The sequence below is a fragment of the Gobius niger genome, assembly GCF_951799975.1.
Source record: "Gobius niger genome assembly, chromosome: 21".
In the NCBI taxonomy this organism is placed as follows: Eukaryota; Metazoa; Chordata; class Actinopteri; order Gobiiformes; family Gobiidae; genus Gobius; species Gobius niger.
Window position 1 is genome coordinate 4,414,349 of NC_136872.1, and position 21,302 is coordinate 4,435,650.

At 44.5% G+C, this 21,302-nt stretch overlaps 2 protein-coding genes across 2 annotated transcripts; both read left to right on the forward strand.

Moving 5' to 3' along the window:
• Positions 1–1,856: 1,856 nt before the first annotated feature.
• Positions 1,857–3,257, forward strand: LOC306980723 (nuclear factor 7, ovary-like; the record flags this gene model as incomplete). Its single annotated transcript, XM_079580152.1, has 1 exon — positions 1,857–3,257. The coding sequence occupies one exon, from the start codon at positions 1,857–1,859 to the stop codon at positions 3,255–3,257; it is 1,401 nt and encodes a 466-aa protein (XP_079436278.1).
• Positions 3,258–8,171: 4,914 nt separating this feature from the next.
• On the forward strand, positions 8,172–19,902 carry LOC306980258 (up-regulator of cell proliferation-like). The gene is made up of 2 exons (XM_079579568.1): positions 8,172–8,246; positions 15,219–19,902. Exon 2 carries the CDS (start codon positions 15,227–15,229, stop codon positions 19,877–19,879), a length of 4,653 nt encoding a protein of 1,550 aa, XP_079435694.1. The 5' UTR covers positions 8,172–8,246; positions 15,219–15,226; the 3' UTR covers positions 19,880–19,902.
• Positions 19,903–21,302: the final 1,400 nt, after the last annotated feature.

Genomic DNA, 21,302 nt, shown 5'->3' on the forward strand with positions numbered 1-21,302 from the left:
GAGCATGCTGGACCCGCGCTCTTCGAAAGTCCACAACAATCTCTTTTGTCTTCTCCACAATTAGAGAGAGATTGTTCCGTGTGCACCACATGGTCAGACTGCTCACTCACTCCTGCAGTTTGACTCGTCTCTGTTGCTGATGAAGCCCACCACTGCTGTGTCATCTCAGCACACAGCCTTGGGGAGCCAACGTGTGCAGTGTGATGGTTCTGGAGGACTTGCCGCCAACACGTACAGCCTGTGGTCTCCCCGTCAGAAAGAAGGTCCAGTTACTTCAATAACCTTTAAAAGATGAGGTGGGATGTTATCCATAGGACAGGAGGAAGGCCTTAGTTGCTTCAAAATTTTAGTCAGGCACAGAGTGCACACCTGCTCAAAGTTCTCAAGAACAGAGCAGCACATAAGAGCAACAGCAGGATCACAAGCACTGATAGAAGGGGATTGCCTGACATCAGATACTTTGTTGTTAAAATAACTTAAAAAGAAGGTGACTCAAGAACTTTCATTGAAGATGGACAAGTCCTGTACCACTGAGAGCCTACACAGACACAATGCTGATTATAGTTTCTTCATCTAATATTTAAAAGCTATATTTCCTATATTTTGATGCATAGATCCGGAAGTCCCCTCCGGAGTTTCAAAGCTTGTAAACCTTCCCTCAGACCCCTTCATAGCTTTTGGTCACTCAAACTACGCTTCCCCTTACACCGTGCACATGCAGTTAGCAAAAAATGACTGCTTGTATTGCTGGAGAACTTCATCTCCTCTTCAGTCGCCACCTCAAAATTACTGGCCCTTTTGACACTTCTTTATTGGCACATTATTATTGGCTCCAGTGCCTTCATTTGGGTCGAGGGTCGCTCAGTGTCTTGATGGACGGGCAATCAGTGCTGGGACATCTTTTTTTGTTCCATAACCCTCAGGATCTATAAGAAATTCAAAATGACTGTCTTACTGTTTTTCTTTTTGTCTTTGCCTATCAGAACGTCATGACAGTGTGAATACATGCCTGACAGAAAATGACACCGAAATGAATCATTTTGGCACAGATTTGGTCCTTGGTTTATTTTTTGTCTCACTCCCATTTCTTCTTGTTGCATAGTGAACTTCTACATGAACCTTGATAAGAAATACCATTACCATTTTTGAACTGGGCTCACACTTTTGATCGGGACTGTACTACAGTACATTGCTGCATGCTGGGCAACACCACAGCACACTATCATACGGAGTTTACAAGCTCTCAGCAAACAAGAAGATGTTTGAAATTCATGAATGATTGATTGAACACACCCTTTAGTTTGGCAGAGTGTGAGCTTTGGCAGTGAGAGCCGAGTTTTACATTTTTGCTCTATGTCTTGAGCAACAGAGCTGTGCATCATAAATATGTTTTTGCAAGAATAGGCTGTACTGGCCCGACTGGTTTATGGGAATCATGAGTTTGTTTGTGTCAAAGGAAGACTGTGAGCAACTGGCAACAACAAACCACAAATCACATGGAAGATGTGTGTGCATTTTCTCTGTAAGAATTAGCAAGTGGTTCCAAAAGCCAGATCCACTCTTTTCCGCTGAGCTTGTGCAAAACATCGACCATCAAATGTCTTAGACTTGGGCTCGCTCCTGAGGTGAAGTACATTTCTTTCCACAACACAAGACATCCACTTACTTTTATGACACAAATGAAAAAAAAAAACGGTTGTCTCTGCATGTTTGACACCGGGCCTTATCAAGTTTATGTGGAACTTTGAACCTTGGCATCTGAAGTCAATCACGTGACTTAGTGCTAAACTACGGAAGAGCAGAAGCCATTCCAGCCCACACAGTCTCCACAACAGCTCGGACCAAGAGGGAGTGAAATGGCGGAGGTGGATTTTAAGGACTTTCTGACCTGTGCTGTGTGTTTGGACATATTCACTGAGCCTGTGTCTCTGTGCTGCCACCACAACTTCTGCTCCAGCTGCCTGCAAAACTACTGGGACCAGAACCAGACCAGGAACTGCCCTGTCTGTCGGAGGAAGTCTTCTAAAGATCATCCAGATGTAAACTTTGCACTCAAAAATCTTAGTATCTCAATCAGGCAGAAGCAAGATGCAACAGTGCACCAAGATCCAGTGTGCGGCGAGCACCCAGAGGTGCCCCCTCTCTTCTGCAAAGACGAGACGCAGGCTTTCTGTCCAGTCTGTGAGATCTCCAGGCACACTCAGCACACGGTGGTGTCTGGAGAAGAGGCGGAGAGAGAGTTGAAGGAGATGCTGCGATCACAGCTGCTCTCCCTCACCTTACAGAGACAGAGCTATGAAGAGCTGGAGAAAAGCTACGAGCACATAAAGCACCACGCAGACGAGCAGGCGCAGTACTGCGAGCATCAGGTCAGAGCGCTGTTTGAGCGGCTGCAGCAGTTCCTCAGGGAGGAGGAAAACAAGGCCTTGTCCAGCCTGAGAGCGGAGCAGGACAGACAGGCTCAGAGCATGGGCCCAGAGCTGCAGAGAATCAGAGAGCAGCTCACCTCTCTGACCAACAGCATCCAACACCTGGAGCAGCGACTGCACTCAGAGACACACTCCTGTCCCCCTGAGAGCGCCCCACCCTGCCTACGGCCCAAAGCAGGACTGCTCATAGACCAGGCCAAAGTCCTGGGTAACCTGGGCTTCAGAGTGTGGAGGGACATGAGGAGCCTGGTGACCTCCAGTCCTGTACTTCTGGACCCTAACAGTGCTTCCCGATGGCTGCATGTGTCTGAGGATATGAGCGTGGTCAGGCGTGCAGACTTTCAGCAGCAGCTTCCTCTAAACCCAGAGAGGTTCACCAAATACACCATGGTGCTGGGCTCACAGGGCCTCAGCGCTGGCACACACCAGTGGGACGTGGAGGTGGGGGACTACCCTCGATGGGACATCGGCGTGGCCACAGAGTCAGTGGACAGATCAGGAGAGCTTTACGCTACACCCACATATGGAATCTGGTGTTTATGGCACAAAGATGGCAAATACACAAACGGTGGTAATAAAGTGGTGCATGTGAGACGGTCTCCTGAGCGGATCCGAGTACAGCTGGACTACGACAAAGGAACACTGTCTTTTTACGATGCAGATCACATGACTCACCTGCACACTCACAAACACACGTTCACACAAAAACTGCATCCGTACTTTGAGATCGGACCGGCCGCTGACGCTAAAACTAAAGAGATAAGAGTCTGTCCCGCCGAGGGACCTCCGGAGAAGTCTGACATCAGCACACAGTGCTCTACAGTCTGAAAGATGAAATACTACAGCGGAAACAGTTTGGACAAATATCGAGATTGATCTGCGTCTACAGGAGAATGGAGTTCCGCACCTACATAAAAATAAATCTATTGCGGCTGTTCTTATCTGTTTATTTTGATGATTCTTAATGTGATCTTGTCACAAAAAGCATGGACGTTGCAGTTTTTATACTTGATTTACATTTTTTTTTTAAATCAGAGAGCTCCTGCAACATAGTCACGAGCACAAGTTTATGATATGATGAATTATCTGCAGTGTTGATGAATTCTTAGCTTAACTGTTGGGAACCACACTATAACATATAATCATTGTTGTATCTTCAAAATCAAAATCTTGTTTGCTATTTTTCTTCGTCCTGACACCTTCACAACAACTGATCCCCCAATTAAACCCTTTTAAATGGCTGCTATTGTTTGTAGTATTATTTAAAGGGGCTGGATGCAAGTTTTTCACTACTGCTACCTCAGGTCATATGTGTAACTGCACCTTCTATACTAAGCTCGTGCATGGCGGCACTTCGTACCCGAAGTGACACCTTTTTGAGTGACAGCGCAGGATTTTAGAGGCAGGTGTCGTGAACAGGTCTGAGCTCATTCTACACATTAGGACATGGCTGGAACATGTAGGGGGAGGAGAATACATCATTTTAACATTTTTAAACTCCCTGTAGTCCCTTTAAACTGCCTCATTCATCATTTGATCCAGCAGAGGATCAGTCCGACTCTGAACACAAGCTCAGATTGACATTAGGATCACTTTGAGCGTGTTGTAGAAAAAAACAGTGACTCCACTTTATGACCTGTTTATGAATGCAGCTTTTGTTTCCGTATCTCGTGACAATGAAACAGCTTCTGCCAGAGGGTTACAAGCAGATAACAGCTTTGGACTAAGGAATCATAAGTTACATATTAAACTTTAAAAAAAAAAGCTTCTACAATTCACAATTCACACATTTATATTGCAAGTGAATATTAGTAGGTATCTACTACTCTACTTAGTATCTGGTGGCTACAATCTTTTTATACTTTTTAACGTAATTCTATGCGGCAACAGGATGTGTTCAAGATGCTCACAGATCTAGGTTACAACAACATTCACTGCAACTTGTTAATAAAAGGGTATAGATCCTTTTGGGTTTGCAAATGTATAATACAAATGTTTGTAGCAACATTTACCAATATCAATGTGTCAAGTATTGTGTTCTGTGAAGATCATGTGAGGTTCACATTGCTCTCATATCTAACAAGGCCAGCATAGACCTTGTTTAAGATGAGATAAGATGATACTTTATTGATCTCACAGATGGAGAAATTGCATTCGATGAGAGAGCATCCGGCAGCAGCACCCATTCAGTGTGCACCACTCTTTTTCCACTCTTTTTCCACTCTTTTTTTTCTTTGGTGAAAGATGGTTGTGTCGCGGCCGCCATCTTCACTGTTTTGGTCACAGGAGGAGCACTGGTTGATGGGAAATCCGTAGACGATGACCACGGCGGTGGAGCTCTTGCGCTTGGCCACGATGTTCTTGGCCACACAGGTGTAGTTGGCCGTGTGGGACAGACGCGCCTGCTTGATGATCAGGTTGTGTCCACGGTGATGTAGAAGTTCCTGTCCTCGGCCGGGTCCATGATCTCGTTGTCCTTCAGCCACTCCACCCGCATGACCTTGGAGGATGGAGAAACTGCCCTCTGTCTCCTCTGATCATCTGAAACGGTGCACCGCCTCCTGGGCTTGTCCCCGTCTCAGAGCGTGGTGTCCTGCACTGGTCAGCTCCCTCCACAGTCTATCACCATCTCCTCGTTGGTCCCTTTTGTTGTTTCCTGTAGCTCCTCTTGTGACGCCTCCTCCGTGCTGCAGGTGTGGGGGCTCTTGGTGCCTCTTCACTGTTCAGTGTCTCAGAAGAAGATGTTTGTAGATCTCAAATGGGTTTAGCTGATAAGCTAGCAGTTTGTTTACCTTCAAAAAGCTGCTTTCTTCAGGACCATTTTGGACTCTCAAAGTAAACAAATCCACCAAACCTCCACAAAAACACGGTAAAGACGTACAAAAGTATCCAGAAAAACAACGTGGTTCACTGAAAAAGGCAAACAATTCACTGAAAAAGGCAAACAATTCAGCTGCACCAGGAGAGAGGGAGGTCACTTCCTGTTTTCACGTCGCCATGGCGACACTTTGTCACTTTGTTTATGAGCAAAGAAACATTACATAAGTCGTGTAAAGTGGACTCCTGATAGGCTATTGCATCTATTGGCTACTTGACAACAGGACTTGGATCTAGACTCTTGATCCTTGTGTTATAGTTGTTTTCTTCATGATAGTTGAGAATGAGCCGAGTGAACCAATGAGACCCCGTGTGCGACAGGAAATCTATTCTCAGCTGCGGAGGGCGAGTCTCTCTTTCCAGAAAATCACGTGTCTACAAACGTCCATATTGTCCATATATGGGACGTGAAAGTGTTGTGGGTCTGTAACAGGGGCCACAGATGAATTTATGTAGCAAATTCGTTTCCATTCTAATTCAAAAAGCCAATTTCATGTCAAATAACTTTTTCCACCCAATTAACCTGAGGCCCGAGAGCTAATATAGTAGCAAAGAAATAAGTGATTGTAAATGAACACCAATTTAAAAAATATATGAAATTTAAACATGCATTATGCAATTTTATATGAAAAACAAATTACAATTAATTTTGTGTTAATTTCAACGTTTTTGGCCAAAACAAAATGTTTGATAAATGTTTGTAGAGGAGAGTGAGCAGCTAGGTTAGCTACTGTTAATAACATATGAGCTTTCCATTTCTATTGAAAACGGTTAAGGCTATTCATCATTTTCAGGCGTACATAAAATGATCCTGCATTGAAGCATATTTGTCTGGATTAGTAAAGTCAAACATAAAAGTTTCAGTTGGGGGGGCCCAGGTGTGAGCGACTCCACCGCAGCTGTTTCCATAAACAGTTGAGCTGGTTGAGCTAGCTAGCTAGCTTCAGGTTAAACAGCGTAAAAGTGAAATAACTCCTGCCCACGAGTGCCGCACATCGGTGTTTACTTCCAGGGAAAAGTGTTTCCGGGTTAGTCCTGTTGTGTTGTGATTCTGTGCTGATGTTGTGTCGTTGAGCCTGACTGAGATCCTCGTAATAGCTGCGGAGAATGACTCGCTCTGAGACGAGCCTTCAGTGACCGGCTAATAACCCACATAAAATAGTCCCGGTGGTCTGGCATATTTAGTGACTTTAGTAAATGAAACAAATATTTATATAAATGTTACGTTTGTGGGACCCTGGTATAAGCGGATTAAACAACGAGGAGCCGCGTTAGACGTTATAATGCAGGAGGAACAACACTGTGTCGTGGTGTTCTCGACTCCACGTCGTGCATTATAACCGTCTAATGCGGCTCCTCGTTTAATCCTTACATATTTGACCTTTCAGGGACCCGGGGGCTGTATGGGCGGTTAGCATAGCTCCATCCTGGTGGCCGCCATGACGCCCCAGGCTCCATATCACTAGGTAGGTAGGTATGTTTTGCTGAATGAACTACGTAACCATGAAGACGGTCCAATCAGCAGTTATAACCTACCAGAAACACTAAAAAGTATAGAGTTCGGGACAGTGTGCGAAACACCCGTCGATATTCGGGGGGGGTCCCCATCTCTGAATTGTTGCGCAATACAGACATCAATTTTCTCAGCAGAGCCTTTGCAATGTTGTGCGTTGTTACAATTGCTTTAGCTTACCACGGACCCCAGGGGTCTGATGGGTTAATCAGGGGGGTCAGACCCCCCCGCACCCGCCCGTATTTCGCACACTGGTTCGGGAAAATCCACAGTTGCCATGGAGATCCGCCATGTTTGCAGCTGTTAGCATACATTTTCCACACACTAACTAATTAGACTAACTATTAGCTAAAAACAGTACAAAAAGTGCAAAAAAAACCAACAACAACCTTCTGCATTTTGTGGGTCTGGGATTCAACAAAATATACGCATTTGTAGGAACAGTCTCAGCATGAAAGCAAGGGTTGATATGATTACTATGACGCTATGTTTAAGGGGCCACCGGATGGAAAGGAAAGGCACTATGCTAACCACCCAAGCAGCTTCTGGGTCACTGGAAGGTCACATTGGTTTTGTATGTGACCTTTCAGTGACCTTTCTTCTTCTTCTTTTTTTATCTACACAAAAATGTAGCAAAATGCACCCTTAAATTATAATTATTTGACTTTGAGCAATTCTAACTACTATAAGGCATGTGTGCTGCTAAACATTCATCTTTTGGATGAGTCCAGAGATTGTGATTCATGATTTATGTTTAAGTCTTACTAGAACGAGTCATAGTGATATTCAAAAAGTCTTGTTCTAAACGATGCTAAGTTGTAGAGAGAGGGTCTAGTCAAGCCCACTCTTTCCTGTAAACCACATGGCTCCAAACGTCCATATATGGGATGTGAAAGTGAAAGTGCTGCCGCTCTATAAAAGGGTCTGTGGTGCTTTCCGCTGCACATTCCACAGCGGAGGTCCACTGTGTCGACTGCAGCGCTCTCGGACTCTCTGCAATGAAGGTAAGAGGCTTCAGCAGAACACAAGTGTTTTAGTTTGACTTTTGCATGCTTTCAATCAAACAGCCCTCGGTATAATATAAGGCCAGAAAGGTATGCAGGCACCATACATTGCAACAACAGTGAGGCTAAGAACAAATGCATGAATGTGTATCCAAAAGCAGTTCGGACTGAAGTTTAATGAATGTTTTTGTCATTAGGGAGGAGGCGTTTGAAAAAGCTGTCTTCTTGTGGTCATACACTCGGGTCGCAACAACAATGGAGGTATGTTACACATTTAGAACAAGATGCTCTCTAGTTCATGGACAAACTCTTTCATTATCTTGTATTCTCTGTTTTGTATCAAGGACAACAGTGTTGACTTGTACAGCGCGGATGGAGAAGAGAGTGCAACAGGAAATGATGCTGCTACCACAAGTACAAAAGGTAAGAGGAAGAAACTCTCCAATATTGGCAGTTTTCCCAGTCACTCACTCCATCTGAACCTGTTACCTGCTGTCTTAGACTTATTTTCTCCAATTGTGCATATCTAAATCTCAAAGCGTATTCACTGGAGAGCTTACAGCCGCTATGCCAGTGTGACGTCTCATTTGAAAGCCAAGACCTTTTAGTTTCTAGCATGTGTAGCATCTGTGAGAGTGAAACACAACTTACATTGCATTTGCAAGTAACGGCAAGTAACAGGTTGACATGCTGTTAGGCCGACAAGCTGAATCTGATCTCCACTTTGCCACACATAACTCTGAGCAGACAGTAGGTCGACCCGGGTCTGTGCAGATACACACCCAGCACACACACATATCATTTCCTCTCGTGTCCGCACTCATGTTTTTCTCCACCGTGCACAGAGATAAACATCAACCACACCCTGATTTAAACATTGTCTCAGGCAGAGGAAAGTCCCATCTGAACAGTAGTTTGAGGATTGTACGGTGGCCCACTGGTGCAAAGCCAAAATTAACTGTGATCCACACAAAAAATGCAAGAAATATATTATATATTTTTTGCATGTTTCCTTACAGAGTTTAAAAATGTTAAAATGAAGTATTTTCCTCCCCCACTTGTTCAAGCCATGTCTTAATGTGTAGAATGAGCTCAGACCTGTTCACCACAACTGCCTCTAAAATGCACTGTCACTGACAAAGGTGTTACTTCGGGTCTGAAGTGCCGTCATTCATGAGCTTAAGACCTTGTAATTAAAACAAGATTGTATGAAAAATTAAAACAAGACAATTTATTTAATTAATTTTCCATAGAATCTACTGTACTTTTAATTGTACTTTTTTAACCAAAGCAGCTGTGATCTCACACAACATAACATCATAAGACCGTCTTATTTTATAAACATAATACAGAGATGATATACATGGAATTCCACAAGGATCAATTCTTGGACATAAATTATTTCTTATCTAAGTAAATGATCTCTGTAATGTTTCAGACATTTAAATGATGTTTTGTTTGCTGATGATCCCAACCTGTACAGCTCTGGTGAAGATCTAAACCAGCTCCTAGAAATAGCAGAGAGAGAGAGAGAGAGAGCTACAGCAGCTCAAAGTCTGCTTTAATATATATTTGTCTTTAAATATAAAGAAAACAGAATGATTTTATCGAATGAAAACATTGAGAGTATAGTAAAGTAAAACTAATTTCAATAAAATGCCATTAGTTCATGAGAACACATTTGTAGGAGTTATAATTGATCATGATCTAAGTTGGAAGTCACAGATTAATAATATCAAAATTGAATTAAAGAGGGGGTATTCTGCTTTTTTCAATCACACAGCACCAGTCTATATCACACTACAATGATGACCAAACCTGCTGTTGGTCTGTAAATGCAGTGAATTAGAATAACTGCCTTGTATAAAATGTCTCTCTCAAAATGGCTGTAGTGAATGTCTTGAAATAGGCCTCTGTCTCTTTAAGAACCTCTGAGCCTTTCCGACACGCCCCCTCCACACGCTGTCTGTGGCATCAGTGGGGAGGCGGTTCTGCTGAGGAGCAGTGGTTGGTTACTCGGCTGGTGACGAAAGCTCGGAGGCGTCTCCAGGAGGTGGGGGCGTTCCTAGGAGGACTCAGGCAAACCTATCCCTAAAATGGCCGCCATCAGAGTTTTTACAGATTACTCAAAAATACGTGAATGTACCAAGGCAACACTTCAGGCATGTTTTTAATGACGGAATGACATAATAACATGATGGAAAGCTTGAAAAAGTTGATTTTGCATAATACCCCCCCTTTAACAAAAGCAATAAAAACAATGAATGTTGAGATATAAATCAAATGCCTATAAATCAAAACTAAACCAACCCGTCCCTTATTCATAAACCTGCACATTGATATTCTATGATTTAGTTATAGTAATATAAATTAGTTTATGTTGTTTATGTTTATGAAGAAAAGATTTCAAACCCCACGAGAGTTTGTGTTTCTGTTAAAGGAGTCGATCAAATGATGCCCCTGACATGTGGGTCAGGTTGACCCACAGGTCAGGACTGACACCTAAACACTATTTCATTACTTACTTACTCTCTTCCACCAAAAGAGAATGTAAAAGAATAACACTTGTCAAATACATGAACTCTGAGTACTAGTTATCTGAGAAATTACTTTGGACTTCCCCTCAGTGTGTGCACAAGGCCGTCACTGAAACCAGCTGTAAAAGTGAAACTATATGCATGCCGACAGGGAGCACACTCTGGGGCAAAGAAAAAACACAACAGAAACAAGCCTGTTTTGAAAATATAAATACTTGTGTTTTAAAAGTAACATTACAACAATTTGAGTATTTTACACAGTGAGATGAATTAACAACATTATAGCTCAGGAGTAAAACCACTGGTCCAACAGAGCAATACACTTGTACTTTACTATGTTTTATAGAAAAATGTTAAAGTGTTGTGAAAAATATTTTCCAATTTATAACCTGAACCTCTGGGCAAATATATCTCTGTACGTACATTTACAGTATGATATTGGACAATTGTAACTTCACAGGACCAAAGACCATAGGATAAAATACTGAAGAGACGGGTTAGTCTCTATGTTTAATGTGACCTGGCAACAGACAGATTTGTATTTATTTATTCATGTATTTGCAGGACATGCAGTTCGACATAGTACAAAACAAGCTTGTAGCTGATGCGATGCAAAAAGAGTTTATAGCTAGTGCTAATTTTCAACTCCAGTCCCTGTTGGAGATTGATATTACATCATCAATCTGGGATCACTCCAGTTTGAGTCGTTGTGCAGCTTTTGCTGCTGATTGGATCAAGCACACTGCAAATCCATGATGTTAACTTTTGAAAAGTGTTCAGTTTGTTTTAAAGTATGCAGCAGCACTCATTTTCTGTTGTCGCCATATTGTTGATTAGCATCCATTTAGTCCAAACCACTGTTGGTGCAGATTCTATCAGCTCCTGGGGAGCAGGACATGATGGATGCTCGTGTTTGTGTGTGAACTCACAAATACTGGGAGAATTCATGCAAGGGGGGGCCCAAAAACTTAAGTAGAAAAAAAATAAAAATCAACTCCAGTTAAAAACTGTAAAATATCAAAAAGACATGTGACGACAAGAGACAAGAGATGAAGAAAAATGTTAGGAAGTGTTTTATTTTCTCGCTCCTGTGGACGCGTTGGCTCTGCACAAATGATTATCATGGCCACAGGATGAAGGTGCTCACTCATCACACATTTCACAAGGAAATAATATGGCATAAGAATAGCATGATAAGTATTTTATTTATTTATTTATTTATTTATTTATTTATTTATTTATTTATTTATTTATTTATTATAGGGACAGTGCAACCCCATGAACTGCTACAACCCCATGAACTGCTACCTTAACGTGGTGGGGTTGTTTGAGCGCCCGAATGATCCGAGGAGCTATGTTGTCTGGGGCTTTATGCCCCTGGTAGGGTCTCCCATGGCAAACAGGTCCGAGGTGACGGGTCAGACGAAGAGCAGTTCAAAAGACCCCCATGGACGTACACTATACAAGGACCGTGACGTCGCCCGGCATGGCGCAGCCGGGGCCCCACCCTGGAGCCAGACCTGGGGTTGGGGCCCGAACGCGAGCGTCTGGTGGCCGGGTCTCTGCCCACGGGGCCCGGCCGGGCCCAGCCCGAAGGGACGACGTGGGCCCGCCCTCCTGTGGACCCACCACCCGCAGAGGGATCCGTAGGGGTCGGGTGCGGAGAGGACTGGGTGGCAGTCGAGGCCGGGTGCCTCGACGACCTGGTCCACATGCACAGCTTCTGGCGTTCGGGACATGGAACGTCACCTCGCTGGGGGGGAAGGAGCCTGAGCTTGTGCGGGAGGTGGAGAGATACCGACTAGATATAGTCGGGCTCACCTCCACGCACAGCTTGGGTTCCGGATCCCAACTCCTGGAGAGAGGCTGGACTCTCCATTTTTCTGGAGTTGCCCGCGGGGAGAGGCGGCGGGCTGGGGTGGGTTTGCTCATATCCCCCCAGCTCAGCCGCCACGTGTTGGAGTTCACCCCGGTGGACGAGAGGGTCGCGTCCCTACGCCTTCGGGTCGGGGACAGGTCTCTCACCGTTGTTTCGGCCTACGGGCCCAACATCGGTGCAGAGTACCCGGCCTTCTTGGAGTCCCTGGGAGGGGTACTAGATAGTGCTCCGACTGGGGACTCCATTGTTCTGCTGGGGGACTTCAACGCCCATGTGGGTAACGACAGTGAGACCTGGGAGGGGGTGATTGGGAAGAACGGCCTCCCCGATCTGAACCCGAGTGGTGTTCTGTTGTTGGACTTCTGTGCTAATCACAGTTTGTCCATAACGAACACCATGTTCGAGCACAAGGGTGTCCATAAGTGCACGTGGCACCAGGACACCCTAGGCAGGAGGTCGATGATCGACTTTGTAGTTGTGTCATCTGACCTCCGGCCGCGTGTCTCGGACACTCGGGTGAAGAGAGGGGCTGAGCTGTCAACCGATCACCACCTGGTGGTGAGCTGGATCCGCTGGCAGGGGAGGAAGCCGGTCAGACCTGGCAGGCCCAAGCGTGTTGTGAGGGTCTGCTGGGAACGTCTGGTGGATCCCTCTGTCAGTGGGGTCTTCAACTCCCACCTCCGGAAGAGCTTCACCCAGATTCCGGGGGAGGCGGGGGACATGGAGTCAGAGTGGACTCTGTTCTCCTCCTCCATTGTCGATGCGGCTGCTCGTAGTTGTGGCCGTAAGGTCTCTGGTGCCTGTCGCGGCGGCAATCCCCGAACCCGGTGGTGGCGCCCGGAAGTAAGGGATGCCGTCAAGCTGAAGAAGGAGTCCTACCTGGCCTTGTTGGCTTGTGGGACTCCTGAGGCAGCTGAGAGGTACCGGCAGGCCAAGCGTGCTGCGGCTCGTGCGGTTGCGGAGGCAAAAACTCGGGTCTGGGAGGAGTTCGGGGAGGCCATGGAGGAAGACTATCGGTCGGCCTCGAAGAGATTCTGGCAAACCATCCGGCGCCTCAGGAGGGGGAAGCAGTGCTTCACCAACACTGTGTACAGTGCGGGTGGGGGGCTGCTGACCTCGACTGGGGATGTCGTCGGGCGGTGGAAGGAGTACTTCGAGGACCTCCTCAATCCCGTCGTCACGTCTTCCAATGAGGAAGCAGAGGCTGAGGACTCGGGGGTGGGCTCGCCCATCACCGGGGCTGAAGTCACCAAGGTGGTGAGAAAGCTCCTTGGTGGCAAGGCTCCGGGGGTGGATGAGATTCGCCCTGAGTACCTTAAGTCTCTGGATGTTGTAGGACTGTCTTGGCTGACACGTCTCTGCAACATCGCGTGGCGGTCGGGGACAGTGCCTCTGGATTGGCAGACCGGGGTGGTGGTCCCTCTCTTTAAAAAGGGGGATCGGAGGGTGTGTTCCAATTACAGAGGAATCACCCTCCTTAGCCTCCCCGGTAAGGTCTATTCCGGGGTGCTGGAGAGGAGGATCCGGCCGATAGTTGAACCTCGGATCCAGGAGGAACAATGCGGTTTTCGTCCTGGTCGTGGCACACTGGACCAACTCTATACCCTTCATCGGGTACTCGAGGGTTCGTGGGAGTTCGCCCAACCAGTCCACATGTGTTTTGTGGATCTGGAGAAAGCGTTCGACCGCGTCCCTCGTGGTGCCCTGTGGGGGGTGCTCCGGGAGTATGGGGTCCGGGGCCCTCTGCTAAGGGCTGTCCGTTCCCTGTATGACCGCAGCAGGAGCTTGGTTCGCATTGCCGGCAGTAAGTCAGACCTGTTCCCGGTGCGTGTTGGTCTCCGCCAGGGCTGCCCTTTGTCACCGGTTCTGTTCATTACTTTTATGGACAGAATTTCTAGGCGCAGCCAGGGGCCGGAGGGTGTCCGGTTTGGGAGCCTCAGAGTCTCATCTCTGCTGTTTGCGGACGATGTTGTTCTGATGGCTTCAACGAACCAGGACCTTCAGCACGCACTGGGGCGGTTTGCAGCCGAGTGTGTAGCGGCCGGGATGAGGATCAGCACCTCCAAATCCGAGGCCATGGTTCTCCACCGGAAAAAGGTGGCTTCCCCTCTGCGGGTCGGTGGGGAGTCCTTGCCTCAAGTGGAGGAGTTCAAGTATCTCGGGGTCTTGTTCACGAGTGAGGGACGGATGGAGCGTGAGATCGATAGACGGATCGGTGCGGCGTCAGCAGTGATGCGGTCGCTGTATCGGTCTGTCGTGGTGAAGAGGGAGCTGAGTCGGGGGGCAAAGCTCTCGATTTACCGATCGATCTACGTTCCCACCCTCACCTATGGTCATGAGATTTGGGTAATGACCGAAAGGACAAGATCGCGAATACAAGCGGCCGAAATGAGTTTCCTTCGCAGGGTGGCTGGGCGCACCCTCCGAGATCGGGTGAGGAGCTCAGTTACCCGGGAGGAGCTCAGAGTAGAGTCGCTGCTCCTTCACGTCGAAAGGAGCCAGCTGAGGTGGCTCGGGCATCTGTTTCGGATGCCTCCTGGTCGCCTCCCGCGGGAGGTGTTCCAGGCATGTCCTAGTGGGACAAGGCCTCGTGGAAGGCCCAGGACACGGTGGTGGGACTATGTCTCCGAGCTGGCCTGGTGTCGCCTCGGGGTCCCCCCAGAACAGCTGGAGGAGGTGTGTGTGGATCGGGAAGTTTGGGCATCTCTGCTGAGACTGCTGCCCCCGCGACCCGGCCCCGGATAAAGCGGAAGAAAATGGATGGATGGATGGATGGGACAGTGCATATTAATATACATTATACATGCAAATATGCCAGAATTAGCCTAAGGGCTATTTTTCATCTGTAGTCCCTGGACAGTTGTTGTGTGTCCTCCTGAAGGGCGTAAAAGTACAATTATACACATTAAAAGCGTGTGTGAAGAGCTGGATTTAGTTTGAAGAAAATATCCAATCTAACGATATGTCTGTCTTTTTCAGGAGCGCAGATGCAGTCGGTGCTGGAGAGACTTGGCCTGCAGGAGTACTACAAACACAAGCTGTCCTTGGAAAGGCTACTACAGATCGATCACAAAGCCACTGCTGAAACTCCACCTGACAACAATGATGTTGTGTGGTTTTTCATAAAGAAACTCATGTTGGTAAATGTAACAGCCAGAAATATAAAAGCGTCATTGCTAAGTGAATCCTGTTCTGAAAACCTAAACGATGATGATATATTAGATCTGGATGCTTTAGTGGGCAGCTCTATATCTGAAGATAAGCTCAGTCTTCATGACATCATCACAGCTCTGTTTCTTTGTTCTGATGGTTTTGTGCAGCAGGAATTATCTCTCAAAATGTCAATGTGTCAGTTTGCTGTTCCTCTGCTGCTTCCTAACTGTGACTCAAACCAGTGCACCCTGATGCTCTGGGCCCTGAGAGACATAGTCAAAAAATACAGGCCTAAATCCCTCTCTGAAGCAAAGGGCTTCAAAGAAGAAACAATTGTACAATCTGAAATTCCAATGATCACCTTTGTGAGACTTGGTGACAGCTTTTTGTCCAAGTCTGAGATTCTTAACAAGCTCCTGAGCAATTCTCAACAATACCATGACACCTTTGTCCATCGTAACATGGAGGGGGGAGACTGTCCAAGAACCATTTCCAATGGACTTGCTGAAATTACCTGGTACCTTCCATGTGGAAACAAGAACATAGATATTTTTGATGAACCAGTGGCAGTAGTGAACCTTCGTGGTGATATTGCCTCTTTTGAAACACAGTATGCCTTTTTATGTCAAGCTTCCTCAGCAGTTTTTGTGTTTTTGGATTGTGTGGATTCTAAAAACAAACCATTAATAACCACCAAAGGCAAGACACAGATGTTCATTGTTGCTGACCAGAAAAGTAAAAACTTCTGTCTGAATGATTTGAAGTGGGTTGCTGGACAATTGCAATTGAAAAACACCAATATTCTTCTGAAAACAAAACCAATGAATGATGCAGACTTTGTTCAGAATGTGCAGAAAACAATGAGAAGTGTGATTAAAGACACGGGAATAAGAATGAGCCTGGAGCAGATGGCTTCCATCGCACATGAATTAGGAATACGTGTTGATGAAGACCGTCCAGAGTGTCAGAAGGCCAAACAAAATGCAGACGCAATCACTGAGCAAATAGAAGACATACCACGTTACAAAAAGGAGCAGCTGCCACGACAAGGAGAGACATGGAAGAAACTGACATCTCTGGAGAAGGAAGAAATTAGACTTAAAAAGGTTGGATCTCAAAACATAGATGTTTACAAAGCCAAACTTAGAGGTAACAAAAAAGACCTTCGCCATAAACAGAACTCTTATGACATTTCTGCAGCAATGGTCAGTTTCATCAACTCATTATCAGGTCAAAGCACAGAGAGGTTATATTTCCTAAAATGGATGAGGATAAACCTTGATAATTTGTCCAGAAAAAAATTATCGGGCCTCAGAGAACAGTACAAAGAAATGTCTAAAAAACCTGACAACAAAGAGCTGCTCAAAAGAATTGATGAGCAACTGTCAGACAGTTCATTGGGAACTGAGAACTTTATTCGTGAAATGAGTCAAATCTATGAGGCCTCACTGACTCTTCCAGAAAGGAACCTTTCCCGTAAACAGTTCCAACATCTTCCCAAACTCTGTGCACAACTACTGCTTGATGGCTTTCCTCTGGAGCTTGTGGATGGAGATGCTTCCAACATCCCCCTCAGATGGGTGAGTGATGTTCTGGCCCAGCTCAATGAACTGGTGTCTCCTAACAACAAGATTCTGGTGGTCACAGTTCTAGGAGTTCAGAGCACAGGGAAGTCCACTCTTCTCAACACCATGTTTGGAGTGCAGTTTGCTGTGAGCAGTGGTCGATGCACCAGAGGTGCCTTTATGTTACTCATCAAAGTCAATGAAGATATGAAGACAAGCCTCAACTGTGACTTCTTAGTCATCATTGACACTGAGGGCCTCAAGTCTCCAGAACTCGCCACACTGGAAAACAGCTACGAACATGACAATGAACTAGCAACTCTTGTGGTTGGATTGAGTGACATCACTATAATCAATATTGCAATGGAGAATTCCACAGAAATGAAAGACATCCTGCAGATCGTTGTTCATGCGTTTCTCCGAATGAAAGAAATTGGAAAAAAGCCCAAATGTCAGTTTGTCCACCAGAACGTGTCAGATGTTTCAGCTCATGAGAAGAACCTCAGAGACAGAAAACTGCTCCTGCAGCAGTTAAATGAGATGACTCAGGCCGCTGCTAAAATGGAGAGAAAGGAGAAGTACAAGAGCTTCACTGATGTGATGGACTATGATCCTGACACTGGAAACTGGTACATCCCAGGACTGTGGAATGGAAGCCCTCCAATGGCCCCAGTCAATGCAGGATACAGTGAAGCCGTCTATGAACTCAAGAAAAATGTAACACAACTTCTTGAAAAATGTGACACTTCTGCCAATACTGTGTTGGAGTTCCATAAGTGGATAGAAAGTCTTTGGACTGCAGTGAAGCATGAGAACTTCATCTTCAGTTTTAGAAACAGCCTCGTGGCTGATGCGTACACAAAACTGTGCACCGCATACAACCAATGGGAATGGGAGTTCAAGAAAGCCATGTACACCTGGAGTACAAATGCCGAAACAAAAATTAAAAACTTTGGGATGGGGAAAGTTCAATCTGATATTGAAACACTTGTGAATGGTTTAAAAATAGACATGCAAAAGAAACTATCCGAAAATGAGTCTACTCTTCTGAACAACCTTAAAGCATACTTCAAAACAAAAGAAGGTCACGTGTATCTGGTTGAAAGCTACAGAACAGAGTTTGAAAAGAGCGCTGAAAGCCTCGGAAAACAATTGAAAAATTCAGTAACAAATCAGATCATTGCCACAGCTGACATTAAAAGAGGGATGGCCGACGTTGAAAGAATCAAAAAGGAGAACACAGAACAAATCGAGAGACAAGTGTGTGAACTGATCGACAACTGCAGGCAGAAAAAGGCGGAGATGACAGGCCATGAACTCGATGGGGAGTTTGATAAAATGTGGAAAAAGATCATGCAAGAAATAAGCTTCACGAAGCAAACACCCTTAGACATTTTCAACAAAGTGGATTTATGTCTAAGACAAAACTTGCAAGTCAAAGGAGGCCATGCTAATCAGCTTCTAAACAAACAAAGCCTGACACACTATGGAAAAGGTCGCTATGAATATTCTGCCGAGAGTCTCAAGAGGGACGTCAAAGAGTTTATGTATAAACTTTTTAGGATTGAGGACATTAAAAAACATCTGCAGAGTTTAGCGGACAAGATCATTGATGAATGTGACAGATACATTGAAAATAAAGTTGTTGGACAAAGCAACTACCATGATACTTACATTGAAGAGATACTACGCATTATTGATGATCGTCTAAGAAACGAACAACATGTGCACACTGAGTTTGAGGTTTCTCTGAAACAACACATCAGTGCAATTGCAGCCAGAAGATTTCAGAAAATGCATAATGACTTTCTTCACCACAATGATCCTCACAGATGTCTATTGGAAAACAAAGCCAAATTTCATGCAGATTTCAAAGATGCATTCTATAAAAAAGATCTGTGCCAAAAAAAAGCAGTACAATTCACTGAGCAGTGCCTTGGTCCTGCAGTTGAAGACTATATCAAGCGCTTCTTAGGTTCAGATATTGTTGCTGAAATGCAAACATCCCCTGAACTGAAGGAACGGATGTCTTTCCAGAGAGCAGTTTTAGAGGAACTGCTCCAGAAGGATGCACTCAGTGAGTATTTGAAATATACAAGGCAATATGAAGCATATGTGAAGGACTGGATAAGGAAAAGAATCTGGAAACACTTCCCAGGTTCTTCACACATTTCCAAGTTTGAGGAAGCGCATGTGAATGTGTGTCTCAGACTCATAAAGAATGCCATTACCAAAGCCCAAGAAAAACCAAGCAAAAACATTAAAGAATTTGTTGAAAACATCTGCACTGGCTTTGACAATAAACTGTTCATCGAGCAGAATGCACTCAATTCACTGCTTTTCCTCAACATTGCAGATAAGAAGATGTTTGTTAAGTGGTTAATACAGAGTGTTGATGAAATGGGTCAAACCCTCAAGAAAAAACTGAGTCAGTCAAGCATTGAAATGAAACTCTCCAGCCTTTGGATAAACCCTCTCAATGAGCTTTATAGGAAGCTTATTGGCTGTGGACAGCAGTGCCCCTTCTGTAACGTGCCCTGTGAGGCAGGAGCAAGCGACCACAAGCACCATAGTGCATCTCTGCACAGGCCAAAGGCTTTCCATGCATACAGATATCACGAGTCAGGAAGTCTTGTCACCAACATATGTTCAACAGATGTAAACAGTGACTCACGGTTCAGTTGCCATGACACAAAAGGTGAATGGCATCCGTTCAAGCGTTACAGAGAAATCTATCCTGACTGGAAGATAATGCCAGATTCCAGCTATGAGGCTTCAGATTGTTGGAAGTACGTGCTGGCAAAGTTCAACAATGAGTTTGCTACAGAATGCAATGCCAAACCTGCAGATATTCCTGCACCGTGGAAGTCCATCACAAAAGCACAAGCTATAGACAGTGTGAAAAAGATGTACTGTTGCTAGGTCAATATCTTTCACTTCAAAAATGGAAAAGATGAGTTTAAAGATCAGATCAATTTGAGGACCATTATTGCCACTTTGCATAAAACACAACTTGCAACAATAAAAAGTAAATAAAATGTTCTATTAGGAAGCACAGAGCTTATAGCAACTCTGTATGTTTTTGGTTTAAATTTGTTTTCCTCTTGTGGTTTTTTAAAGAGTAAGAAACGTTATTGTAATATTCAATTTTCTGTTTATTTTTGTTTCACTGCTTTTTGCAAATGTAACAGTTTTATTGTAGTGTTATTGTTAAATGTGGTTTACATGGTCATGCCATCCCAGTCGAGCTGCGAGTCCTCACTGACCTGCCAGTTATTAAGTCCAGACTAAAGACTCGACTCAATATTTGTTTGCCTTTATTTTTATATTTCATGTCATATAATACTGATGTTTCTTCTTCTGAAAAAAAAAAAAAATACATACCATACCATTGTAAAACCCTTTGGTCTGCCAAGTGTTTTTATAAAGTGCTATAGAAATAAACTTTGATTGATTGATTGATTGATTGATTGATTGATTGATTGATTGATTGATTGATTGATTGATTGATTGGTTGGTTGGTTGGTTGGTTGGTTGGTTGGTTGGTTGGTTGGTTGGTTGGTTGGTTGGTTGGTTGGTTGGTTGGTTCTGACTGGTTGCAACACAATATGCACATACAATTACATACACATGCCTTGTCCTTGCAGCGCTTCATTTACCGCTGAGTTTTTGAGAAAATGTGCTCGGTTCCGGTGGGGGTTAAGAGGTTAAACAACATGAGCCCCCTGTAAAACGTTCACGTCATCGACCTTTAACCCCTTAACTCCAACCTGAACCGAGCACATTTTCTCCAGTTTGGCTTTACCCCAGTCCAAAAGCTTCTGGAAAAAAAGTTGTGAAAATAGCAACAAAACTGAGACGAAAACAATGATGGAAATGTGACAAAGAAGTGAGAAAACATTGACAAAAAATTGATGAAAAAGTGGCAAAAATGTCACAAGAAATTGACAAAAAATGGACGATAAAATGACAAAAATGTGACAAAATGTGACAAAAAAATTACTAAAATTTGATAAAAATTTGACAAAAAAAATACAAAAATCTGACAAAAAATGAAGATAAAATCGACGAAAAAAGTGAGAAAACATTGACAAAAAAGTGACAAAAAATGTTTGAAAAAGTGGCAAATATGTCACAAGAAATTGACAAAAAATTGACAAAAAAAATGACAAAAATGTGACAAAATGTGACAAAAAAATTACAAAAATTTGACAAAAAAATGACAAAGAAATTAAGAAAAAATCGACGAAAAAAGTGACAAAAAAGTTACAAAAATGAGTTGAATACCCAACAAAAAAATGATGGGAAAAAAATCTGATGACGTTCAGGCGGGAGTTAAAGGAAT

Excerpts from the sequence above, each read along its gene's own strand:
- LOC306980258 (XM_079579568.1), top strand. The coding sequence starts at position 15,227 with ATGCAGTCGGTGCTGGAGAGACTTGGCCTGCAGGAGTACTACAAACAC.